Below are 27,886 nucleotides of genomic sequence, written 5' to 3'. Positions count from 1 at the left end.
TTTTTAACTGTGCCGACATGAACCCTCTACAATCTTCACCATTCCTTCCCATGCCAGCTTGTTAGCTGTGTACAACTAGTCTCTCTACAAATTATTTTCATCTTCAAACCTGGCTTTGCTCTCACATACCCATCAACCTCCTTTTCCTGATACTCTCCTTCTCTAACCTTGCCATCCGCTACCCTGTTCAAACTGTTTGTCCATCATCCGCCCTGTGCACCCTTCCCCCCCACCCCCTTTTCCCTCTTTACAACCCTTCACTGGAACACCATTCCTCATGACACAAAATGCACTACCAACATCCACTCCTTCAAATCTGTGCTTAAGCTCCACCTCTTTTACCTCGAACGAACAATACCCTCCCTCAGCACAACTTCCCTCGCCCTAAATTCCTATTTTCTTTCGTGAATGCAATTATGGCCACTCATTCCTTTCATTTCCCCTTCTTGTAGCAGTTGACCTATTCACCTTATCCCTAATCTTTGTACTTCACAAACCTGCATCACTGCCAGGGCATTTGCCAACATTACTATGATTGCGGATTCTTTTGTAAGGCTCCCAACATCAGGACTGCCCTGTTCAAGACACATGTCCTCCTCCTCAAAAAAAATACAAATACATCTGTTGGCTCAAAATAATTTGAAATTGACAAGAAGCAGGATTATTACAGGCGTAGAATATTTAACATCTTGAATACAAAGAAGAAAAGAAAAGCGAAGCAGACACCGCTGAGGTCTGCTCTTTCATCTTCAAAGATGACCAGCAAATTGGAGTAAGGCAACTGAATTCCAAAGGCTCCACAACCATGGGTAAAGCTGACGACCAAGAGAAGTCTCTCATGCAGAGAAAGGAAAACCCATCCCTGGGAGTGTAGAAACTTAAAATACGATTGATGGATTTTTATTGTTTAGTTGAGTAATAACAAAGGTTCAATAGCTGCCAGATGAAAGACCTATTGTGACAGCAATATTTAGTGACCAAGATCACTCATCACCCTTTTAAAGCGTATTATTTTTTTCAAATGCTTATTTTGTTCAATGGTTTTAAATTTATATTTTTTTTCTAGCCCTGCACAAGTGACTTGCTGTTATGTCATTATGATCAAAATGCCTGAACTGTATATGATGGGAGTATTTCTTCTCGAATGTCAAATCAATTACCAGAAAACAATAAAAGTTGTTGTGCCCTCCATGTCACAGCTTGCTTACATTTCTGGAACATCGCTGTCAGAATGGATGCCATTCTAACCAGTTCACCTGCACTTTAATGAAACAACACAAATCAAGACAGATTTGAAGGACACACGCCTAGTGCTGGTCAGGAACAGAAAAACACTTATTTTTTAAGTGTCCGAATTTCAGGAAATGTTTCTTGCATTTCTTGAGTGGTGCTCACTTTTAATCCCTTTCAGGGCAGCTACTTGCTACTAATGCTAGTGAAATCGATAGTTTGTTGATGGGATAATGCACTCAGTGGCCAGGCTTTGTTCAGACAGGCAAAGACGCAACCATACACCACGCTCACTCCTTAGAACAGTTTTAAAAGGTAAATATAAAATAGAAATAAAAAATATGTTAATTGACAACTGCAGCACATTAGACGCATCGTAGTCTAGGAAACAAAACTGAAGGTGACGAAAGTTATAACAAACAGAATCCTTGAATTGTGTAAGCACAGAAAAGGTTTAGTTCCAAAATTCAGACCTCAGGGTCTGGCAGTGATTGAGTGGGGACATTTGCATTCCACCCCTGCACACTGAACAGTCTTCATGGAAATGTCATCCACTTCAGAGAAGGGTATCACGGGTTTGTCTTGGGCGATTAACCCTTCGTACAGTTTTCGCTGCTACATGCAGGCCTCTGAATTCTTCCTCTTTAAGGGATAACTATTATGCTAATTGTGTAGTGTTTTTTTGAACTTTTATCTTTTTTTGTTCCATTATGAAGATTAGAGTATAATACAGGGCCCTGTCACAGTGCCCGGCCTGATGATTCCTGGAGATGGGTGGTAGAAAGAAACCAATACAGCGTCCACCTCTACTGCCCCCTCTTCCTGTTTGCAAAACACAGGGACGACTTGCAAAAAAGTGAGGCAGGTGATGGTGGCAAGAGGATGTGTTGGGGAAAGTCTAAATTTACACCCAAGAGCTCTCCCCATTTCCAAGTTACATGTGTGTAGACAACTCTAGTGTAAGGAGGCGCATGTGTTAGATGTTCCCAACCAGCACCCTGGAAAAAAGGCCTGCACCATCCCATGACACCTGCGCTCTCAGAAAGAACGATAGCACATCAGAGCACCTCAGAGTTTTAACATTTAAAAGAAAAAGGAAATTATAAATGCCACTGCCATTTATGTTGTTGCCTTGATTACACCTGCAAATGTCAGGGGCGAGGCCATCCGCAGGGTTGTTTTGTGTTCTGGAACCCATGCAACGTATGCAGTGGAACCCATTCACTTTGTACTCTAGAACCTGTACAGGACATAGCAAGAAATGAGCACATGGTACTTCCTGGGACCGGCACATGCTGTGTCTGGAGTACACGCAGAGGGTATAGCCAGTAATCCACACAGGGAGTGGTCTAGAATGTGTCCGAAGATGTAGGCTGTGATCCCTGTAACAAGTTTTCAGACATCCACAGAGGTCATCCTCTGAAAACCACGAAGAGCATTGTCTGGCACCCTAGTACGGCTGGGTCTGAGCCAGTTGTGTTCTTAAGTCCACACAGGGTATCTGCATCCTGTGCTGCGCCTGGTCTGCAACGTGTCGAGGCCGCTAGGCTGGAACATCAGTTCCGTATTGTCGCAGGTGTTCATCCGCCACAGAAAGGTAGTTGGCCCTCATGCTGGGCGAATACTGTGGGAGAGAGAGAAACATTTAAAGGTTAGTGAAGTATAACAGCTGCCTGACCCTCCCACGCACCCATAACAAAAAGTATCCTACTGTACTGAAGGCGTGTTCCTTCCATACACCTCCCTGCCATCTGTACCTACGAAAAGGGTGCCTCCATGTCCTAAATGACCATCCTCCCCCATGCTACTTCCCTCTTGGAGTGAGGGCAATGTAGTGCATTGTACCAGCAAGAGCACTTTCACAGTGACTAGCCTATGTGCAGTGTGTCTGCCTCCAGATGCACATTTTAGGTAGGTGCATTTAACTTCCTATTTTGAACAGTTGAAGTAAAATTATTTTTTTAGGGAGTATACGTGTACATTTCGTTCAGGCCTTGCATTTTATGTAGTGAAGTGAAAGACCTTTTAGTTTCCAAAACTAGACATTTTTTATCGTAATGCAAATATTCTAAAGTCCCCTACATGAAAAGAACATTTTGATCTTACAGGCTGTCTTCACACCAGGCATCACTATGGCTGAGGATTGCGCAACCCATGCCACTGGTCTGAACACATCCCCAGAGCAGTGCAGATGGCTTCAAAGTGGAGAAAACCGCATGCCCTTTAACCTTCATTGTTCTTTGTAAAATGATGCCAATACTCCAGACAGAGTAACATTGGCAAGTACCATGATTATCAGGAGTTCTGTCTGTGAAGATTTAAATCCACCCAATGTGCTTGCCCATTTTCTTTCCTCCAGCAGAATACGGTCGGGATACCCTTGGTGGGCTCAGCACGCCGCGGCTAGGCTCCATGAAACTACTACGCTGGTGATTTAGTGCAGTATAAGGGCCTACTAAGATTGCATAGCTCTCCTGACGCTCCGGCTTCTTCTTCCTTCTGACAGGAAGGACAACCTTGAAAAACAGCGACTGGGGTTATGGCTTCTGGGGAAAGGACTATACCAAGAATCTCTACATTACTCCTTTGGGCATAGGCGAGGGATGCATGGCTTCAGTTGAGCATAAGGCTTCATTAGGCCACCAGTTTGCAGAGGAGAAAGACTTAATGCTGCATTCAGTTAACAGTAAACCCAACCTACGTTATTTTTAGCGCGTGTGCACCTCTTTATATGATATCTAGAGTCCTTCTACACAGGGATTGCGATTCCATTGGACATTTTGCTTTGGGCCATTGTATTACCACACCAATAAGCAGCAAAGGGAAAGAACGCCTCTTGTGCATGAAACAAAAGTAAACAGTTCCTATGGTTTCCTGCACATCCTGGACATGGGTTATGCATTACTGGTGTCCGTGGGATAATCCTGTGTGGATCTAAAGCGCATGAAGAGACTTAACCACATTGGAAATGTGCTATCCGCTATTAGTGACCGTGAGGTGATCACGTCTGGATTTTGCATTGCACAAGATTGCCCACGTGCTATGCCTAGTGGTGTCCATGCGACAATCATGTCTGGATTTGACAGTGCATAAAGAGGTCTACTCATCTTGGACTGCTGTCTGCGAGATAATCTTGTTTGGGTTTAACCAACTGTGTATGAAACAATGCATTTATTGTTTTAACTCTGAACAGTCATTCCACTCTCCGCTGCCCTTCATGCTAAATATTTTTGTCATGCACGATTCTCATTTATAGAAGAACACCTTTTGTAATGCTGAGAGCGTTATAATTCTTTAGCAGAACAAGATTATTTAATTGCTCACATTATTGCGGATTTCAACCAATACAAAAAGCAAAGTGTGCTATGGTTCATTATGCCACTGGGTTGTTCTGGGAAACCTCACAAATAACTCAGCTTGCAGCCATATGCTTATTTCAGGCAACAGAACCATTTCATTGAAATATAGGACCATAAATACACATTACATATCAGGTCGTATCAGTGTGTATACACGACTCTATTGGTACATAGATGTCACTGTTATCCAAGTCAAAAAACTCCCAAGTCATATGTTTACACTTGCAAGTAGGGAGCGCAACCATGAACAAAAAAAACGGTGAAATGGCAAGTCTACAATAACCACTGTCAAAACTGACAAACTGATTTCATTTTGATTGTGTCCCACACAACAATGCTCGACAGACAATTGGGAAGACAGGGGAAAGTATTTTCCTAAAATGAGAATGACCGAAGGACAAGAGGGTATTGGGGTGCCAACAATGAGGATGAAGTGGTCTTGGACACCATATAACAAAACAAAAAACTTACTTATTAATGGGTACATAGCTCCAAAAAGGCAGATGCAAAAATAAAGCAAAGGTTAGAAGCAACGTTGATTTAACGAAAATGTTAAACCCTATTTCTAAAAAGGAAAGCTTTTTTTTGTGCCTGTAAGCTATTTCAATGGGCCATTACATGTCAATTTTTGTTAAAAAAAAACTAGGCCGTGTTTCTAAAAAACGTTTTGCAAATATTCTTGAAATGCAGATTTCAATTTTTAAATTTTAAATGTGCTTTGTTTTCCAACAGATAACAGAATTGGGGGTGTTCGCTAGTACATAGATGAGGACAGATTCCTAGAATTATGAGCACCCCACCTGAACATTCTTCCTTTGATGTTTCCAATTATCACAATTTCTCACCTCCCACCTTCCAGCACCAAAACTCAAAACTCAAAAAAAAAAAAAAAAATACTAACAAGATTTTGCTCAGTTTCTGAATGCAATCAAATCCAACGTTTTAGTTGCATGCCCCATTGTGCTGGTAAAAATGTGCAAATCTATGCAGCATGGAACAAAACACTTGAAGAGGGCCAACCTACTGGAGTTCTGGTTTCGAATCAAGATTGCAATTGGCTGGTCAGAATTCTGTCCCACCGCCCACTTGCCTATGTAATAATGCATGTCAATGGTCGTTTGCATTTGAGAATTTATATCAAATTCATGCTGCAATTTACAGTTATATCTTGTCTATTGACGCACAGCACAATGGCAGAATGGCCAATAAAAATAAACGTCTGTGACAACTGAAAATAATTGGATTTTCCCCATCCAAATCGTCACCAGCAATCCAATTATCTGATCCGAGCAAGACACAAACATAGGTTACCCTCCAGCGGTTTTGTGCTAGATCGTGCGTGATCCTCAACCCTGATGTGGCATAACTGGAGTGAACGTTCAAAACATATGGAGGGCCACAAAATGAGTAGTTGACAGTCTATTGGGTCCACTAGGCCATCATTCTGACGAATTTCTACATGCTCTCGACAAAGAGCCACATGGGCGCTCTCTAAAAATGTTTCCAACATATCACTTACCTCTTGCACACTTTAATCTCACATTAACCATGCTATTGCTAGGAGTTCACTTTCGCCGAAATAGGCAGCCTCCCTTATAATAAGGAATACATTTGTGAAGGCATCTTTCTCGCAACAAAATGCCTTTGGGTGATAGTGCGTATAACAAGTGTTCTTAACATAATCTCTCTATCATGTCTCACTTTCTCCAAACCAACTATGTGGGTTGCCATTCGTCAGCCAACCCACATAATGTGGTTTAAACCCTGCACCACTTTGCTCCCTCGTCCATGGGAGACATCCAAGTTAAGTTTCTGGAAAGTTAATTCTTTACTAATTTGACATGTGCCATTAGAGGGCCATGACCAACTTTCTGACTAATTGCAAAAAGACTTATGTGGCCACAGTTGCAGTCACAACGGGCGAATAAATACGAAAATACAAAATTTCACCTGTAGTAAAGAACTAGGAGTTTTGTGTGCGACCAGGGGCAAAGTGGCCATGCAACATGCATGCTTTACTTTGTGGGTGTTTTATCACCCGTATAATTAGAAAATCTAGCTCAGTAGACCACGTGCTACACTCCTAATTGGTTGACAAAGAATCCTGCATACCAAAGAGACATTTTTCAAGGAACGCTTTAGTTAAAATGTTGTCCTCTAGCAAGTAACGTTTTGCAGGCCCAATTTAATGCAACACGAATAGTAATGATTCCAAAAAGTAATTTGTCAAAAAGTCTCTGGCAACAGCTACTTGCTATGACAATGTTTCTTTGAAGCAGCGGCTCACACGTTTTATTTTTTTTTGGGCTAGGACTCCCGAACATCAAACGTTTGCTCAGGACTTTCACCACCTTGAAATGCATTACAAACATATTTGGTTTGATCATTTTCCCCTTCAATTCTTCTTTTCCCATTTTCCCTTTCCCTCTGATCCCGCTGACAGAACAGGATTGTAGTACTTTATTGCTCTAGGTTTTCTTCTAACAAACCCACAAAAACTTGTCTTCCAAGTTTAGCCCGCTAGGTACGAAAGAATGGGCTTTAAAGTCACTTGGTACTGAAACGACAGTTTCCAAAGTGAAGTATGGTTGCAAACTTATTGGTAGCAAAAATATTTGTAATTGGAGACAGGTGTATGCTGATCTTTGCCCCCAGAAAGTCAAAATAAATACAAAGTGTGAAGTAGGAAACAAGGAGCCAAGCAAAGGGAGCCTATAAAACGGATTTAGCTTCAGACGCCCAGCGTACCGTCGGGGGAGGAGACCCTCGTCCAATCAGAGGAACATTTTCATAGCGGGGATTGCCACCGAAGAGTATGGCTTGATTCCTAAAAAAGAGAAAAAGAGGTTGAGTGTTTAGCATATCACCAGGTTTAAAAAAAAAAAAAATACTTTATTTACGTGACAGGCTGACAGGTTGCATAAGACGTTGAGCATCGTTTCCATGAATTCAACTAATAACTTATCCACGGGTACATAATACACTTACAAGTCCAGTTACAAAGTTACATAATCTTACAACTGTTCATCTCTTACACATTCCCGAAACGGTCCCCATATATCTTTTGGCCTACTTGTTACAATTACTGTTGCGACATATCCTTCCTCTCTTTCATTTACATAAGTCAGTTCTCTGAGCCATTCTCAACACGTTGGTGCCATTCTAGATTTACATTTTAGCAGAATACATTTCTTTGCTATGACACAGCCCATTTTAAACAACCTTCATATTTTTATAGTAACCTTCCCAATGACGCCCAGTAAATATTTAAGGGGGAGCAGTGTGAGGGGGAATTTCAGTCATTGCATATAGAGCCTCTGCTACTTCCAGCCATAATTGTATCACTTTTGGGCAGTACCAAAGCATATGAATTGTATTCGCCCACTCCTCCCCGCACTTAGATCGTGCCATTTGTGCTGGTGTGTAGTGCAGCCGATTCAGCACTTTAAATTGTACGGCCAAAGCCGTACATTGAGTGAGACTTCCTTTGATAGAAGGCAGTACCTCTGCCATTTAGTCTCATCAGTACTCACTGCATGGCGTCTCTCCCATTTTGCCTTTGCTGTGTTCCACTGCTCCTGGCCAGTTTGCACTACCTTATACAGCATCGATATCTGACCCCACCCCCGTTCACCCCAAACTATGGCTTCTATGCAATCACAGGGCACTGGCTCCTGATGGAACGATGGCCATCGCCTTTGATCCCGCTGCCCGCATCTGGAAATATGGTAATAATCTAACAGGGCGGTCTCCTAGTTTTAGCCTGAATTCCTCCTTTGTTACAAACCTCCCCTCTGGCAACATACCTCCCAGCTTCATTACTCTTCCTGGGTCCCACGATATCTAAATATGAGGGTCGAATGTCAGAGGTAGCCCCGGACAGTTCCATAAAGGTATCTTAATACTATAAGGGGTTACTATGCCGAGACGTCTAAATATTCAAGTCCATGCGTTCGGTGTTGTGCACACTGGATCGAATGTGCATTAGTCTATGTAGCAGTCATCTAGAATGACCATTTAAGATCTGTTGGCGTTGCCCAATAGCGTTCTAATGCTTTATGTAATGGGCTAGGGAGTCGTTTATACCAAAGTCCTGCATATTGTGCTTGTGCCACCAGGTAATCGAACTCCAAGTCTGGGGCAGCCAGACTCCCCCTTTCCCCCCCTGATCATAAGGTTGATATGGGGCACTCCGCCCTCCCACACAAATTGCACTGCCATTGACCCGAACTTTACAAAAAATGTACACTCTGGCTATATTGGAATAGTATTGAAATAATACAGCCGTTTGGGTACCACTACAATCTTCAGCAGGGAAACCCTGCCATATAATAACATAGGGAACTTAGACCATACATTCAATGTAACTGCCAGTGTATTAAGGTAGGTTTTGTGGTTTTATTCCTATAACGATCTCTCTGTGTTCGAGACACCACAACCCCCAAGTATTTAAAACTGGATGGGGCCCATCTAAATCCCCAAAGGTCTTTTGTTTTGACAGTATCCTCAGTGAGTGGGAATAATTTTGCAGCGTTAATCTTGTAACCTGAATGATTCGTAAACCACCTCCTCCATAATTGGTTTAATGTTTTCCTTGGGTTTCGCAAATCTAGTAAAGTGTCGTGCGCATATAAGGATATGATCTGTGGGGGTCCCACTATGTGTATCACCCTATGTCCATGCTGATCCCTCATCAGTCGAGCAAATGGTTCTATTGTGAGTGATGATGTACACCTGTTAGCTCGAACCCCAGCGGTTGGGTTATTGTACAGTAGCTTCACATACCCAATAAAAAGGTTACCCATCCCATAGCCTTTAAGCACACCAAACAAAGTTCCATGCATGGAATCAAAAAGCTTTTTCAGCGTCCAATGAGGCCACGACTGCAGTGGCATGGGGATCAATTTGTGACATAACACCAAAGGGACGTTGTTAATGTAAGGCTGTGGGCCTACCAGGTATAAAGCCCGATTGATCTAGATGCATAAGGCAAGACATGTACGGAAGAAGCCCGTTTGCCAATACTTAAGCCAACACTTTTTTATCCTAGTTTATCAGGGACAGTAGACGATAAGAGGCTACATCCCCAGGGGGTCTGCCGATTTCAACAGCACCGTTACGACTGCGTCTGATATTGAGGGCATGAGCCGTCCGCTAACGCAAGACTCCCAGACCATAAGTAGTCACAGAACCAGGATATCTTTACGTCTTACACAGTTCTATCCACAAGCCATCCGCGCCTGGTGCTTTGCCTGAGGCCAGCGAGGCAAAAGCATCTGCCAATTCTTCGGAAGTTAGCAGTCTATCAACTGCTTCACGAGCCTCGTCTGTAAGATTGGGATAGCTATGCTTCCTAGGTACCGGTCTACTGCCTCCTCTGTACAAGTATCTATATTTGCATATAGCTCCATGTAATACTTCATAAATACCCAGTTCATAGTCTGTTAGAAATCGTCCCTCTGCCCCTTCTATACCCGTGATGAGTTGAGACCCTCTCTCGCCTCTCACTACACCAGCCAGAAAGCATCCAGGCTGGTCTTCTTCCCCCAAATGTATGGCCTGAATCTGTCTTGTCCTTAAACAAGACCGATTTCCGCAAGTTGGCAGACCGCCTGGTCTGCTAACTTGCGGAAATTCAACAAATTCCCTTTCATAAGCTCTAAGAGAGCCTTGTCATTGGACGTTCCAAATTAATTTTCAAGTCTATGCAGTTCCCTTTCCACATCCCCCAGACTCCATCTAGTTTCTTTTAATATCCCAGAGGTGACTGAAATCAGTGTACAACGTAATCATACTTTGAACGCCTCACATACTGTTGCATATCATGGCACAGACACTTTGTTTCATTTCATCACCAGTGCGGTATCCAGTAGTGCTGTCTGAAACATCCTCCACATCGGGCAGGGTCTTGATAAATTATTCAGTGACAAGGACACCACTACATGCGAATGGTCAGACAGGGTGTACGGCAAAATCTTACTGCTGCACTATCTATGTGCCCAGATCGCTGCTATTAGCCAAAAGTAAATCCAGGATATTGCGCATTGAACTGTCAAATAGTACGTATACTTGAGCTTTCCTGGGTGTTCATCTCTCAATACATCCACCAACCCATATTGGTTCATTATCTGCCAGATCGTCTGAGCCGCTTCAGTGATTCCTTGCTGTCTGGTGCTAGATCTATCCTTAGATACATCAAAGATTGTATTAAAAACTCAAGCCCATACGATGGGGATATCCGCTACCCTTCCCAATATTTTGGATATGAGGGGTGTAGAAACTGGGATCATCCACATTTGCAGCGTATGTATTTTCTAACACAAACTTCTCACCAGATATTTCCCCCTTGACAATAACCCATCTCCATTCGGGGTTTACTTGAATATCCATTGCTTGAAAAGGCAATGATTTATGTATTAATATAATAATTCCCCTTGACTGTGACAAATAGAAGGTATAGTATCTTTGCAGCCCCCATTTAGGTGCAGACCCATCAAGTATTGAACCCAGAGAGTGTGTTTCCTGCAGTATTACAATTTTAGGAGAGTGTTGATCAATATACGATAAAACCTTCGTAGCCTTTATGGGGTTAAGGCCCCAAACATCCCACGATATCAATACTATCAGATTCCCCATTTATCTCTTATTATCAAGCATGTCGTCCGTGTATGCACACCCGTATACCAATAATCACTATACAATGTAGATCCCGTCTGACAACTTTCATTTAAAACACCCCCCCCCCTGTTGCAACCCCCACCCAACGTCTCCCAACGGTCCAATTTGGATCTTTTCCCAACACCCTGTCCCAATATTGTGAACTCCCTGCTGCATCACCCCACACTCACCATCTACCACAACTTGATTATGTACCCCTTCACAACTAGGGAAATTCCCTGGGGTACACTGCTAGCAGCTACAACTTCCAATGGCCAGCCAGGTGGGTGCACCTGCCCCAGCTTCAACTAAACATTACTGATGCCTGCTTACATTGTTACAAAAGAAAAATTAGTAATGGAGCCACCCACTCAATCCCCCACATTGTTCTGACCACCTTCTGCTCTCGGAGCTTAGTTTTGATCCTTTCCGCGGTCCGATGGTAAAAGAGGAATAAACGCCTCCATGTAGGCCACAGCCCCTGCAGTATTCCCGAAAAAGTGTGCCCTTCATCCATGTTGAATACGCAATTTTGTAGGAGACGGAGCATATGGAACGAGTCATGCTCTCAATAGTCTTTTCACTGGGACAAACATTCTTCTCTGGGCCTGGACCACGGCAGCAAAAATCGGGATAAATATCAATATTGTTTGCGTCGTATCGAAGTGTCCCCTGTTCTCTAGATAACTTCAGAATGAGGTCTCTGTCCCTATAGTTAAGCATTTTTGCAATAATCGTGCGCCTAAGGGCTCCCGGTCTTTGCACCGGTGCGAGGGTAATCTGTGCGCGCTTGACCAAACAATGTGTGGAAAATGCAGTTGAGTCAAACAGAGTCTTTAGGAGTACTTGGACAAATGGTTCCATTGGTCTGGTATTCCGACAATGTGCACATTATTTTGTCTCAATATCAATTCTAAATCCTCATATTTACGCCTAACTTTAGTTCTGCTTTCATGTCGGCAATATCGTGGTCATGTTGGCCCACCTCCACTTCCCCAATCCTGTTCTCAGCTTTATTGATGCAGCCAGTTTATTTTTCCAATTTGGATTTCAAGGACCCTATGGTTGCAACAATATCATCTAACTTCACATTAACCTCCATAAAGCCGCTCTGCATGGCCATTAATAGGTGATTATTATGGGCGGTCCCAGCAATTGCATCCAGTCCGCTCTCTCGGGTTGGAGCCGCCGGCCCCCGGGTATAGGTCTGGGAGCTGGTGAAGGAATCCATTGGGCCCTTTTTCTTACCGGTGCCTTTCATCATGTTGCACTGCCACTACTAAATTAAATGTTTCTCACCAGGAACACAAGTACCACTTACATCCTCCACCCAGAGTCTCTAATTGACCGCAGGATTTATCCACTCAGGCCCAGTCCCGATTGTACTGCAGAATATATAAAGTATTTCCAACAGTGGTGGCCTCTTAGACAAGTATTAGGGGTGGGACGCTGTATATTCCTTTGAGGTTCGGTGCATTCCGAGGGTTGTCTTTCCCAAGTGCCAGGCTGCCCTCAGTGCCACCTAGTACAGTCCAGGCAGTATTCTGGCCTCTGTTTCAATGAGATGTAAACAGCTGATTGAAGTGATCCACCGTTATATCTGTGCTACAGGAGTCAATTGCCCGTGATGCCACCTAATCCCAACCTCAATGGGGGCTCACATTCAAATGGTACCCACAGCGTCTCCTAATCTCTTTGCACACAATTGACCAAGACAGCGCCACCTTTAATATCACATGGGGATTCCGCACGTCACATACACATTTCCAGGTAAATAATCAGAACCTCCAGAAGCGCGGGGAAGGTATGCCTGCAAGTCTCACATCACTGTGTGTATAATTCAATCTCACCTCAAGTTCAGGTACCACAACATGCCCACACAGGTATCAGAGCTCCAGCATCTAGTCCCTTCTCCATCTGCAGAGATCAACCATTAGCCCTCAGACCTCTGTTTCCGCCCTCTGATAGCTCGAGTCGGCGGCGCTTCGTGTGTCCTTCCCGCCGTCATCCCGACACGGCAGCTAGGGAGGGTGGTGGGGGGGAGTGGGGAACCAGAGTCCGGCAGAGCCCCAGCACATGTGGCCCCTCTCTCAAACAGACTTCTGCGGTGCCGGAATCCAGCAGGGGTTTCGCTTTCTCTCATGGAGGTCCCAGACAGCGTTGTACCGCCGAGATTTCTGGTGATCCGGATCCCAATACTAGGTGCACCAAACTCAGTCTGCTGTTGCTTTTGATGCAGAAGCTTCACTTAGCAGGCGCTCTTTAGGATATTTTGTTGTTCAGGATTTCGCTGGGGCCAGAGCTTGCCATCAAGTCGCCATTCTCATTGCCGCTCAGCAGCCCCCCCCCCATATCGCCAGGTTTTTGATCAAGACATGATTTGAACAAATACTATGGTTCAGATGCAGAAAACCAATTGTCATGCTCAGAAGAGGGGTATGTATTCTCATGGCTACACCCTAAATTCCTTGGCTGTACTATTCATAGATACAGGTACTGTGCACCCATCAGAATGCCCAAAAAAGCTTTGACATAGAAGGCACAGCTAAATGTCAGAGTAACATTTAGTTATTCTATCATTAGACTACACTGTTATATAGGAGGCATGGCTATCTTTTGAATTGCCTTTTGTTTGGCCGGTGATGCCTGGGCACAGCATGTAGGGGACATGCTGGATTTCTTTGAACTTCTGAAAGCAGATAATCTCTTCACGGATGAACTTCTGCAGTTTTACAATCGGCCGGGGTAATCTACCTGCTATGGCACAGATTGCTTAGCAAGGCTGGAACATTATTTTACAACTGTGAACAGCTTGAAGTTATTTCAAGCACACAACTGGAATAACATTTTCCAAATTCAGAAGGGGAACAGGAGATTTTGCCTCACAGGGGTTCAGATGTGAGGTGGCTGCCAACAAGCGCTACGGGTAATCAATGGCTGAAGGGAAGGTTGGATGGTATGTGGTAGCACTGCCAGTTTGAGCTTTAGAGAAAAATATAATGATACTGCCTGGAGGTTTGCAGCAAGCACCCAGCTGAAATAAAGAATCATCTTCCCCAGCTCCCCCGCACCAAGAAGACCCATTAACAGATATTAATAAATGACAGCTTTTCTTGAAAGCATTGAAAGGTTTGGGTTGGTGCCAACTGCCTGTCAGACAGAATCCAAATATTGCATTTTCCTAAAATGAAAACAAAGGATTTTGGCCATTTTCCCTGCTCCAAAACCAGTCATTTCAAATTGGCAGCAGTCAGTGACCTGTAAGCTGCATATATAATGTGTAATAGATTTTAATGATATTAAGAGATTTTGGTGTTATAGACTTAATTAGGTGTTAAATTACTGTTAAGACGGATTTCTGAACTCTGTCCTGGTGGCGCAGAAGTTCAGAAGGCCAACCTAATTACTTGGAACAGGGTAACCTCTGGACGAGCCAGACCAATCAAGGTAGCGATCGCGGCGGTCAAGACTAGGTCTCAAGAGGGGTGAGGGTGACTGAAAGCCCGCAATGAGCACACAAAGCAAGAGCGCTTACAAACTACTCCAAACAGTTGTTATATCAAAAATATATACACATTTATTTTAAGGCCTTTAAAACAATGACCGTAGCGAGAAAATCACAATATCACAATATTAAGCCAACACATACCATACCAATACAATATATATACAAATACGACAGTCGCAAGCGTTATATGCACAAAATGTGTAGTCCACCTGCTAGGGAAGGAAAACAGGCAGTGCGATACAATGCTTTAGACTCAGTTCACCTTCAGAGGCACCTAACTAGATGGAAGTCCGAGCCCTGCGAAGAGTGGAGCCTTGTGCTCAAAGTACCTGCACACACTGGTGCCAACGGGCAAAAGGAGAAGCTCTTCGGAGGAAGTCAGGCAGTTCGGGTTAGTGCACAACAGAAGAAGAACAGGTTCCGCGACTCAAGCGCAGCCTCCACACTGAGCAGAAGCAGAGCGCGAGTACGGACAAAAGGGTGCTGTTTTTACACAGCGGGGAAAAGCAATGGGCTACTGCAGGAGGGCGACCAGATCCTAGCTATACTACTCACCGGTCCCCGATGCAAGCAGACCCAGGCTTCTCCACGTTAGTTTCAGCAGCTGGCAGGTTCAGAAGAGCCGGGAATGCCTCGTCGTCGTGTAGAGAAAAAAGACGTCCCAATCGAAGAAACCTGCACAGTTTTGTCACCACCGCAGGGCAACGGAGCGGCTGTGTGTATCTGAGCCAAATGTACACTACTCACTTCAGACTTGGGAACGCCAAGTGTACTAAGCGTGTGAGAGTGACAAGGACTCGAAATACAACACAACCTGGTGGCGGTTACAGAGCAGGACTCCCGTGTAAGCTGGTCAGTCAACTGGATGGCCCAGAGACGCTTCCGAAGGCTTACTGGCAGGAGATGATGAAGTCGCCGAGAATAGCTGTTCCTGCTATTCCAAAGGTCGAAGCACCAGTACAGGCCTTCTGGTTCGATCAAAGGAGGAAAGGGTTTCACAGGACGACAGCAGTGCAAAGGAGGAGTCCTTCAGCGGGTCACCAGCGATTCCTCGGTCCAGCCTCTTGGTTGCAGGATACTTGGCTCCTGTATTCCTTCGTTCGTGAGAACTCAGGAGATCGACATGGTAGTGGTGTTTCCAGCCCCCTCTTATCCACGGTTCCCTTCGCGCCAAAACGGAGGGGACCCAATGGGAGATCCGCTCATCAACACACACACCATTCGTGGACCAATCACGGACCACGGTGGTCCCAGGCATTCACACTACCCTAGACTCTCTGGCACCCAGGATGTGTATTGGGACCAGACATCCCAGCCCACACCCTGGAGGCGCACAAAAGACATGTAGAAGCCCGCGAAAGCATCAGTGTTTCGCGGGAAAGTACATGCCCAAATAAGGAAGGCCCCGGGTCGCTCGACCTGGGGAAGGTGAAGGGAGCAAGACGGTCAGTGGACAGGACAAAGGAGCCTCGTGGTCTGGCCATTTTGGGAGCCAGGCCACCATTTTGGGTTCAGCGCGAAAAAAGCGCTCAGAACGCCAAAAGGAGCTCAAAATACACAAAACGATCGCTGCCACCATTCCAATCCCTGAATGACTTGCACCGATCAAATACAATCCTAAACGAGTATCTAGGGCCTGTAGAAGGCTAGAGACCCAAGAGAGCTGTAACTTAGCTTACAGTGCCCTCTTGTGTCATGTTGCACGAAAGCCGCAACATGATAAAAGAAACTACGGGAAACAGCGTTCCCCGGTACTGACTGTCTTAAGGGCATGTCAGTTTCCCCATAAGAAAGGAGCAAAAGCCCAGAGGAGTGCGGCAGAAGGCTGCACTTCTCTGGCAAAGTCAAGAACAAGGTGAAAAACAACAGCAAAAAGTTTAGGGGTTGCCACATGGAAGGAAAATTACCTACAACTACGAAATCTTTCCTAACAATTACTTATATAATGCACATGGAGTATTGTTGAGAAATTACGAACCCCTTCGAGTTGAATATGTACTTTCTTTTATCTTTTCTTCCCTTTCTCTGCATATTTACATTATTTGTAAATCGTTAAATATTAAATCTAATTTATTTTATATACGTGAAAAGTTCCTACTGAGCTACACACACAAACATAAGTTATTCAAAGACTAACATTTCAAAGCTTATATGAACCAGGTGGGTGGAAGGATGACCAATTAAATATGAAAATAGGGGTTCAAAGCCCTTGTGAATCCTAGCAAGTATGCAATGCCTCGAATCTTACTTAGAAGGCAAAGAATTCCACACTTCATCCTTTGAATATGTACACATTTGCACTGTGAACACGAGGATAATAGACCATTTGATTCACTTTTGTCTTATGCACATTTTCACAAAAAAACGATATTAAGAGGGAATACCAATGGGAAGCGTTAACTATGCTTTTAGCTTGCCTGTGCTATTTCCGAAGTGGGTCAATCCAACACTAATCAGACAGGGACCATGTGCTTTACCGGGTTCACTAGGAATGCAAACTGCCTCGCTGGGCATCAGCCGGGAAAGGGAGCCCTTAGTGTCCAGCCACAGCAAGCAAGTGATGCAGGTCTCAGCATTCTCTCTGCACATACGATGACTAAGAACACAATTATTGGCCAAAATGCTATCCTGAGGACATTGATGGTATGCCTGAAAAGCACTGGCAAACATCCACAACAAAATCTTTGCTGTTATTGAGTCTTGAGCAAAAACAGATGTGAACCACTGTATGCAGAGGAGACCTGGCCAAGCGGATCAGGCCAGACTGCCCATTGTGGTGTAAGCTGGGCCGATCTGTAAAATGTCACTCCTTTCTGTGATATCAGACAGGTCAAATCATTCTGGGCATCATGCTTCAGATTCATTATCTCAAGAATTTCTGTCCCATTTTAATTCCGTTATAAACCCACAAATCATGAAGAGGGGATGCGAATTCTGCTCATAGTAAAATCACACAACCGGGCTGCATGGTACACTGACATTTGCATAGTGCGTTATAACACGTAGAGGAACTGTTAGCCAGATTGCAGGCACTCACATGTACTCGGAAACCGGTGCATTGGAGATGGTCTGTGCAGGTGGGTGCAGGCTGGTCTGGCTCCCAAGGCTGCTGCTGTAACTGCAGAAGCTACGCATCTGGCCCTGGTCAGGGTTGTGGGCAGCTATGCGGCGAGCCTGTGGGTTGAAGGGGTCCTCCTCATCAATGTCGTCATAGTCTCGGTCCCTGGGGAGGGAGAGAAGTCCGGAGGGGATTAGGTGCCTGTCTTAGTAACTTTTCTTTTTCCACTTTAATTTTATTAGGCATTTATCATTGAACAATACTTTGTAACTCAATTGAGCACCACCAGCAACATCAACAGTTTTAACCATCATCCCCGTCCCTCTCCCTTCCCCCGCACTATAGCTACCAGGCCCGGCCATCCGGTGGGGACAAACACATATGCGGTATTGAGACCCCGCTTTCACAGGATAACTGGCAAGGTGGGATCCACGTACATTGGTTGACTCTTTACTTCGGGCCCCATTCCGACCCTTCAGGGCGAGGGGGGGGATAAGGGCAACATCAACCCAGAGTGAAACGCAGATCAAAGTTTTAGGGCATCACATCCTTCATTTAGCAAAACAGCACTCCACTCCAACAGGAAATAGTCCATCATATTGGAAACAATTGCGGAGAGTTTTTAATACGTAAAAATACTCCACAATTTAGCGAGCCACTCATTCCTGGACGAAGCGGCTGTTTGTTTCCAATTCTGGGCCACGGCAACCCTCCCGGCCCCTAGGATGGCTTCCATTACTCTAGGAATCTGTTCCAGCCCCTGGCTCCGAAACGCCAAGCAAAAGTTCAATGGGGTTTAGTTTTGGGGAGATACCTACCATGTCCTTAATCCAGCTCAACAGTTCGGCCCAGTGAGTTTGGATAGACGGGCACTGCCACCACATATGGTACCATGTTCCCTGTTGGCCACATTCCGTAGGGCAGAGAGGAGAGATTCCCGCAAACATTTTAGATAGCCTAGTCAGGGAAAGATGCCATGCATGAAAGACTTTAAAGTTAGGTTCCATCGCTGCCGTATAGAGAGACCCAGCCAGCATCAATTTACGTAGTGCACCCCAGGTTTCTTCATCAATCTCCTTGCCCACCTTTTCCACCCAAAAACGCTTGAAATTCTGCCTCCCCTCAAGGTCTGCCGTGATCAGAATTTTGGAGAGTGCTCCCTTCCTCTTGTTCAACTCTGCGATATCCTCTCTAAGGGGGTGAGAGGACGGGAGACCTCCTTACACCACTTGTAGTCCGTCAGGATGCCCTTAACACACAAGTATTCAAATACTGACAGTGGGGTCAGGCCCATGGCTTCAGCTAGGGTCTCATAACCAATGAAGTTATTATCCCTAAACAGCTGTGCAGCTCTCTGAAGCCCCATGTCCGACCAATGCTGAGTGTTGCAAAGCCCCACGTTACCCAGGTCCAGGGGTGCGCCCCACAGAGAGCTCAGGGGGGATGGCCAGCTAGAGAGGAGTGAGTTAGCCCTGTTACGTTTCTACAGTTTCCAATAGACTGCCAGCGTGGGATGCGTTCTAAGATGGCGGGGGATCTCCTTGGTTGGAGCCCACAAGAGGTCTCTCACCTTCCTGCGGTGCGTGAGAGTGCCCTCTATATATGTCCAGTAGGTACCCATGTTATCCCTCAAGTGCTCCATCATCACCTGTAGCTGCGCTGCCTTATAATATAATTTGAAATCGGGAAGACCAAATCCCCCCCCCCACCCCCAGGTCCCTAGGGAGGGTCAGGGTAGCATGCTTAGGTTTCCCTTTCCAGTAAATTGTTGGTCCATGCCCTGGAGCGTCGAGAAGGAGGAGTCTGGTAGGTGAAAGGGGAGTGGCGAAAAAAAAATAAAAGAGACGGGGGAAGGAAGTTAATTTTTACCGATACCATTCGGCCAAACCAGGAGAAGGTAAGTAGGCCACAGCGTTGGAGATCTGGTTACATTTTTCCCAGGATAGGGGTAAAGTTGAGGGCGAACAGGGATTCCAGGTCCCTAGGGAGCATGACACCCAGGTACAGGGTAGACGCACGTTTGATTCTCATCCCCCCGCCCCAATTGTTTTCTTACAAGCCGTGTCGCATCCGTCCCCTCCCATGGGCATTACACTAGACTTGGAGAGATTTATTTTCAGGCCTGAGAATCTGCCAAAAGTTTGTATCTGGGCTTGGAGGTGCGCGTGAGCTCTCGGTAAATTTGTTAGGTAGCAGAGAATATTGTCGGCAAACAGTGATAGCTTAAAGACTTGATCCCCACATTGGACCAGGAGATCTCGGGCATTCAATCTACTGGCAATATCTAAGGGATCCATAGCCAGGGCATATAACAATGGAGAGATGGGACAAGCCTGCTTAGTCCCTCTAGCGAGTTGAAGGAGGGAGGAGATGGTGCCATTGACCGCCACCCTTGCCGTTGGGCCATTGTAGAGGGTTGCGATCCATCCTCTGAGCTTTTCTCCCAGTCCCATCCTCTATAAGACTTTGCCCATGTAGAGCCATTCGACCCTATCGAATGCCTTTTCCAAGTCTATTGAGATGAGGGGGGGGCGGCCTTTCTGTGTTGCCTCATGGAAGAGATTTATGGTCTTCCTTATATTATCTGCTCCCAGTCTATCGGGGATAAACCCCACCTGGTCTCAATGCACCAACAAGGGTACATTTTGAGCTAGTCTATTGGCTAGGAGTTTACCCAGAATGTTCACGTTAGTGTTCAGAAGGGAGATGGGTTCTGTAGGATGAGCACTGGGCAGGGTCCTTACCTTCCTTGGGTATAACTACGATCAGGGCTGCTAGCATTGACTGCAGAAGGGCGTCCGATTACAGGGTATTGTCGAAGAACTTGGCCATGAAAGGAGCGACGGTGGAGCGGAATGCCTTATAAGATGCTACCGTAAACCCGTCGTCACCGGGAGTGGTGCCCCCCCCCCCTTCATTCCACCAATGGTATCTATTTCCTGGGGGGTGATGGGCGCTTCCATTGGATCTGCCTTTTCTGGCGAGGTGTGGGGGGGGGGCCCGGGATGGGGAGGGAGTCGAGAAAACAGTCAGCGTCCCACCTATCTCCATCGTATTCTGATGTGTACAGTGCGTCATAGAAGTGACAGAATTCCTCCGCTATTTGGGAGCCCTCAAGGAGCTTTCGGCCATCGGTGGGGCACAGAGCATCTACTCTACTATTCCTGAGCTCTCTCAACCTCCATACTAGGATCTTATCTGATTTTTCTCCCTTCTCCATATATTTCGGTTTCAAAAATGCCAGTTTCCGTTCTGTTTGGCCGGCCAGGAGTGCCTTCAGTTTCTCTTTATATTGTTCAAGTTCCGCCCACCTCCCCGGGAACATTTGGGATTTCAATTTACCCCCTGGTTGGATGGCATCAATTTTCTCCCTAGGAAGCTTCTCCTCATTCTCCCTCTCCCTCCCATTCCAATGAGAACCCCCCTCATTGTGGCCTTGAATGCCTCCCAGACCCCAAGTACTCCAACCTCCCAATTATCATGGAGTTCGAAGTATTCCTTTATCGCGGAAAGTAGCACCTGGGACAGCACTTTATCCTGCAGCAACAGGTCATTGCATGACCTCCTTGCTCGGTCTTGGGGTTTCAGGCGGACACCTATCAGGATTCTCACTAGATAGTGGTCCGACCATGGGAACGTCTCCAACGTAAACTCGGCTACTCGTTCCCGTAGTGAGGAATCTACCAGGATATAATCAATTCTCGATAAGATAGCATGCACTTTGTAAAAATATGTAAATAGGGGTATGAGTCCCTGCTCCATTCGATTTGTGTCTGAGAGCCCCAGATCATTGTTAACTTTCCTAAAGTCGGCGGCTAACTGTCGTTGAACCGGAGTGTCTGACTAGGCACCTTCGTACAATCTGTCGTCCTCTGGGTGGAAGACCATATTTAAATCTCCCCCCACAATCCAGACTCCCTCAGCAAAAAACATTATTTTAGGTCTAACCCCAATACTGGTCCTGGGCCTCGTTTGGGCAATAAATGGAGATCACAGTAACCTTGGCACCCTTGATCTCCCCCTTGACCATTAAGTAGAGACCTTCTGGGTCCTTAGGCACCGCTCGATGTTTAAAGTGCACCTCTCTAGACACCACAAGGGCTACACCCTTTTTTTGGATGGACTTGAAGCATGAAATACCTCATGAAATACCTCTTGTATTGATCTGGCTCCGAGGGATGGCTCCCCTCCCCACACCCAGTGGGTCTCTTGAAGAAACAGATAGAATTCCCTCACTACTAGGGAACGTTTGTGGGGGGAATTTAGACCCCGTGCATTTAGTGAACCCATTGCCAATGTGTGTTTTGTGTCATCCATCCAGGAGGTGTAACGTTCTCTTGATCATCCTTATGTAAAATAACTTGAGTTAGCCCTTCCCAGGACTTGGGACATTCAAGGTCATTGAACCCATGCCCTTCCCCCTGTAGGCCAGAAAAGAGCCCGGTAGCTTGTCAAATGTGAGCAACAATGCAAGTAGAAACAAATCCCCTTCCATAACCCCTTTCCCCCACCCGAGCACCTGGATCACCCGCGAGGAAACCACTGCCGCTGGGCCAGGCCACCAGTTCCTACCCCCCCAACCAGGCTTTAGCATGAAGTCAGATAACTCCTCTGAGCCCCCCTCTATTAGAGCAACCCAGCTAAAGATCAACTCGTAGAATCTCCCCACCACACTCAACAATGCACCACAATGACCCCCCCTTCCAGTGTACCCAACAGCACCCGAGACAAGAGCCTCGTCACCAAGGCGTTCGCTTCAGAGACCGGAAACCATGTATCCAAACCGGGCCACGGTCCAATGTTCCATTGGGTCACAATGCGGTCCCCAGCCCAATCCCATCTCCGTCCCAAACCAGGTCTCATCTCCGGTCCCTGGGCGGTTTGCAGTGTACTGGAAGTTAATGTAAGCCTCGGGGTACAGGCTCATTTGTCTGGCCCACTTTTCTGAAGTTCCTGTTGCCACAGATGTGGCGCCTCTCAGTAAAGCCATCCACCTTCTGGGTCTCAGTCAACTCCCTCCCACGATTTTCTGGGTTGCCGGAGCTTGGGGTGGTTTCTCCTAGGAGCTCCTGTGTCACATGGCAGATAAGACTAGTGAATATTTATACCCCTCATATTTAAAGGAGAGCGAAAAGGGGAAGCCCCACCTGTAGCTGACCCCTTTCAATTGAATCCACTTTGTTAGGGGGCCACACAGCCGTCTATGGACAAGGTAAAAGCGGAGAGGTCTTGATAGATGGTAATTTAGGCATCTCCCCACTCTATCGGGCCCTTCTTTCTCGCTAGCTCCAGGATCTTTGTCTTCTCAGCAAAGTTATGAAACCATGCCAACACGGATCTTGGCCCTCTGGAGCTAGCTCCCGCTCTATCGATCGATGGTTCGCTGGTGTTACCCTGGTCAAAGAGTTTACTGACCACTGCATTGATGGCTTTCAAGATGTCGTGGGAAGCCGAGGAACCTCAAGTTATTGCACCACTCCCGATTTTTCAAGTCATCCATTTTGAGGGTGCACTTTTCTTACCGCCTTTCCAGCTCCGAAAGTCTCATATCTATCTGGATCTCGAGGAGGTCCACAGATGTTGGATTATCCTCCAGGCCTTGGATGCGTTCGTCCATACTGTCATTTTTTTTGTCCAGGCCTTCAAGTCTATTACCAATATCCGCCCTAAAGCCCCTAATTTCCTCCAATAGGGGAGCCATTCCCCCGCTCACTAATTGCGCCTCGTCAGGGTCCGCTGTCTATGAGGTAGACATTGTTATTTGTGGCGCAGGTAGAGTCTGATCACAGCGGAATTGTTGTAGTGTGTCGGACCAACTCATGGGTGCTCACCACTGGGGGAGCCTCACAGGGTTCAAGCTGGCGTCTGGGCGTGTAGTAGGGAACGAGCACCCCTTGCTTCCATCAGGGGTTGTTCTCCTGGTGATCTCACAGGCAGGGGGCTGGGGGGTGATGGCCAGGTCCCCAGATGACTTGATGGTGGTGGGTGGTCCAAACTATGGCTTGCTTCATGGAGCACCCACAGCTGGGGCCAGGCAGACCAGTACAAGGGGTACCAAGCGATTGCCAATAGTGAGGGGCCATAGGTGGGCCCCACCTCCCTGCCCAGACTCTTACGTTTAAGAGGGGGTTCTCCTGGCGGTTTCCCAGGCAGGGATCAGGGGAGCGATGCGAGGGTCACCAGGTGGCTTGATGGAAATAGGAGTCCAAGGCTGTGCTTTATTACACAGAGCACCAACTGATGGGGACACCGCAATGGAGCAGTGGTGCCAAGCTGCCCAAACCAGCACACTGACAGTCTTCCACTTGCTAAAAGCGAGTAGGCGCACATGAGGCCAATCACTTTGCCCAGTCTCTCATGCTTAGGGGGGGGGGGTGCCGCTCCTGGATGCCAGCTTATGCACACCCTGTTGGTAGAGGAAGAGCGAGACCTGGTGTCTTGTGCCGTGTTAGGGGCCTCTGTCCCAGGTAAAAAAAAAAAAGCTCTCCCCCACTTTGCGTGGGGTTTTGTTACCGGGCCTCACTCCCCTGCTGGTGGTGTTTATGCTGCTACTATGTGCCCTCCCAGGCTAGCGTACCTCCCTCGGTGTGGCATAGGGGTCCCCCCCCTAGTGGTAGGGGACCTGGAGAAGTTCAGGGCAAGCTGGGGGCCATCAGCGGGGTCACTCATAGTAATTTATCCCTCTCTGCTGCTTCGTCGGATGAGGCGGACCAGAGCGGGAGCTGCAATCCTTCCCTGTGAGGCCGCGCACCCTTTATGCTCGGCTGCTACCTCCAAGACACTGCGATTTTCCTCCACCACGAGGACTTCAGGATCAGTGTGCCTTTCCAAGTGGCCCACAGGAGTGGGTTTCCAGCATAAGGATGAGCCCTTGCTCCTCCAGGCCCAGTGACGCGTCCCACATCGCAGCCGTGTGGAGCTGCAGGACGGAACACCTTTGTTGCGTGTTCCAGTTGCTCTTCACCACAGTGATACTTCTAAACCACAGGGGCTCTGGTCTCTCCATTTCTTCACCGGGGGGGGGGGAGCATGCAAATGTTCATCTCAGTGTGTAGGGTTCAAATCCATTAATTGGGGGCTGCTGTGGATGGCAGGGACCGACGCAAGAGCATTAGCTCATCTCTGCGCCCCCTGTTTGTCTTAGTAACTTTAAAGCCAATTTAGACTGCACTTGGATAGTATAGAATAAAGAAAGGGATATTGGTGAAGGCAGGGGGAAAGGAACCGCCCTTTGCATTAACAGGTCCCAGAACAACCCATATCCATCCTCTGACATACAACTGCGTGTGTTGCTTTTATTGGAAAACTACCTTGCAGGAGTGGCCATGACAGCACATTTTTAGGATTAAAACGAGGACATCATTTGTTTTTGGCAATGAAGAGGTTGTTTGTAATTAATCTCACACTCTCTCACTCTCTCTCTGCAAATGCTTTACCGCTCTGGTATAAACATGAAACCCTTGTGATTCCCCTGTGTAGAAATGATTCACAGACACATGAAATGACACCAAAATCCCATCCTTTGTTTTTTGTACACACTGTATTATGTAAGAATTATAAACAGAAATACATCTTACCACATGATATCACAGCATCGAGCCTACAAAATATAAAAGAACAGAAAACAGGCCCATTGCAAAAAATAAATTTGGTGTTCAGCACTTTTAAATATGGAGAAAAATAAACCTGCAATATTTTTTTTCTAACTCCCTGCACTGCCAAGAAATTATGTCATCTCCCATTCGTACTCTTTACTCACTTGGCACTAACTCACCCAGGCCAGTGAAGTTTGAAACTCTCGTCAGGATCTTATCTGCCTGACCTCGTTGTTTCGCAGACCCAGTGCTAAAGACTCCTTTGCATCAAAGCCAGCAACTCGACCTCTGTGTGGGGAGTTCCCAGCTGTTTTAAGTTTGTAGCCAGCGCTCACACCCACATGGAGTCCGGTAGCATTTCTTTGGAAGCACCATCTGTACCTCCGTCCCAGCTCGATCTGATCTCTTGCCCCTGGTTATTCCTTAAGAAAACTCCTCCTGCCTATCACCCCTAGGTCAGCCCTCTACTGACGTGGCCCATCCACCTACAATTTCTACCAATCAGAATAAAAGAATGTGTCCCGTACCAGCCCTCGTTTTTCAAGACAATGAAGATTTCAGCCCTGCAAAGCAACTGTTTCTAATTGCCTTCCTACCAGTGGCATATTTCTGCCCTCCACGGAAAACCCTCACATGGAATGAATTTCAAAGTGTGCATCTCTTCATTTTAATGAAGTGGATTTTAAACCGTGCATGTAAAAATATAGAATACATTTCATTGTGCACATAAACTGCATTAATGTTAGAGGGATTGGAGTTAATATATTAGTAATGCAATGCAATGGTTCCAAGCCAGTTCAGATTCGTAAATTAGTTTAAGTTTCAAATAATTGAAGCAAGCAATAAAAAAAAAAAAATCAGACATTGGAAAAATTGGCATGGCTTACTCATTACATATGCTTTTTTTTTCTAACGCTGACAAGTTAAGATCTTGAGGCCCAACAATCTTTGCCAGGCTCTGCTCCTTTGTGGTTCAGCGTAGTGTAGCCTTTGGCGAAAACTTCATATCTTCTCCAGGCTACTAAAACAGCTTCTTTTTTAAGGCCAAGTCCCACTTCTGTTTCCCTGTTAGCCAATCACATCCTAACCGATAATTATGCCTTTCGTGTAATTAGAAGCAGCAGGGGAATAAAACATCTTGTTGATTTATATTTGAATTTAAGCCAATCTTAGTGTTATATGTGGATTACGTATGAACGTGTGTGTTTAAACATGATGGGCTTTTGCCAAATGAATAAAAAGTCATTGCTTTATCCAAAAATAATTTAAAAAAGAATTCTGTCTGCGTGTCCTAATTAAGCATTTAATCTTGGTTAGTGATTTATCAATGTTGACCTGAACTGCTTTTCTTTTTGTGTATATAAATATCAAATATGTTTGGAGCTTGCAATGTATTCTTTTCAAATAATGTTCTTGTTTAAAATACTGCATATGTTTCTGAATTCTTGTGCTCTTTGCTGCTTATGCTGGTTTTATAAATAGGGCTAGCAAGTAGCTACTCACAATGCAATAACAATTGAGATAAAGTTAGCAATCACTCATTATAGCAAATCAAGGAGTTTATTTTTAAAAACCAATGCCACAGCCTAGACAAGGCTAGCAGATAACGCTCTTAATTAGCTAGATTAACTTTACCGGAGTGGGTTTCTCCAACACAAGTGGATGGTTTCAATCATTTTAGAGTTTTTATCAAGTCCCCTTCTTGCATAGGCCTAAAGATGAAATTGGGATCCCCCACCTGAACCGGGTCAGTGGTATGAGGTACCTCTGAAGTCATGGTGCCCATCTCCTGGTTTGTCAGACCCTTGTTGAGAGAGATTAATGAGGGCTTTGTCTGTTTTATTGAAAAGGCCCTCTGAATATCTTTGCAATCCGAAATTAGATGTAAAAGGGTGTGCTGTGATGGAGGGTTTTTCTAGATCGTGAAGTATTTAAAAAAGCTTAATTGCGCTAGCAACCTGGCAGTTAAAATAGTTGTTTTAGCTAGCAGAATCTCGGCATGACATTTCTCTAGGGAGTTCCATATATATTTGTTAGACTGTGTTTGATCTTTTTCCCACACTCTTTCAGCATTACGTTTTCTTTCTTCCGATTAGTCAAGGCTGAGGTGTACCATTTATGCTTATTACCTTTTTCTATACAGGATTTAACTTTAATAGGAGCCACCTGATCCAGTAGCTCAGTTATTGCCTTGTAATATTCAGATACCAGGCAATCAGGGGAGACCATGTCCGAAGTGAACTTCATAGGTCTCGTGAGGCATCTTGCTAAATCAACATGGCTAATTTTGTTATAGTTCCTGCTGCTAACTTTTCTCTGTGTTTTTCTTGTCAACTATAAAAAGGAAGAGTCTACTGAAAAGAGATAAAAGTGGTCAGACCAGATACAAGGACTGATTTCTAGGGGACTTAAACTGAGACTTTTACTGACAACCCAGTCCAGAGTGTTAGCTAGATTGTGCATTTGATCTTTATTGTGT

At 45.7% G+C, this 27,886-nt stretch overlaps 1 protein-coding gene across 1 annotated transcript in view; it reads right to left on the bottom strand.

Annotated features, from left to right (window-relative positions):
• Positions 1-884: 884 nt before the first annotated feature.
• TTYH2 (tweety family member 2) overlaps positions 885-27,886 on the bottom strand; it is a 554,125-nt gene continuing 527,123 nt past the window's right edge. The window contains exons 12-14 of the mRNA XM_069655121.1: positions 17,792-17,977; positions 7,338-7,416; positions 885-2,854 (exon numbers count right to left, since the gene is read on the bottom strand). Coding sequence (XP_069511222.1) covers positions 2,774-2,854; positions 7,338-7,416; positions 17,792-17,977 — 346 coding nt within the window. The 3' untranslated portion in view covers positions 885-2,773. The remainder of the gene's footprint in view (positions 2,855-7,337; positions 7,417-17,791; positions 17,978-27,886) is intronic.

The sequence above is a fragment of the Ambystoma mexicanum genome, chromosome 3q, assembly GCF_040938575.1.
Source record: "Ambystoma mexicanum isolate Mex_15411 chromosome 3q, UKY_AmexF1_1, whole genome shotgun sequence".
In the NCBI taxonomy this organism is placed as follows: domain Eukaryota; kingdom Metazoa; phylum Chordata; class Amphibia; order Caudata; family Ambystomatidae; genus Ambystoma; species Ambystoma mexicanum.
Note: the sequence above shows the minus strand (reverse complement) of the source record. Positions and strands in the feature narration are given on the sequence as shown.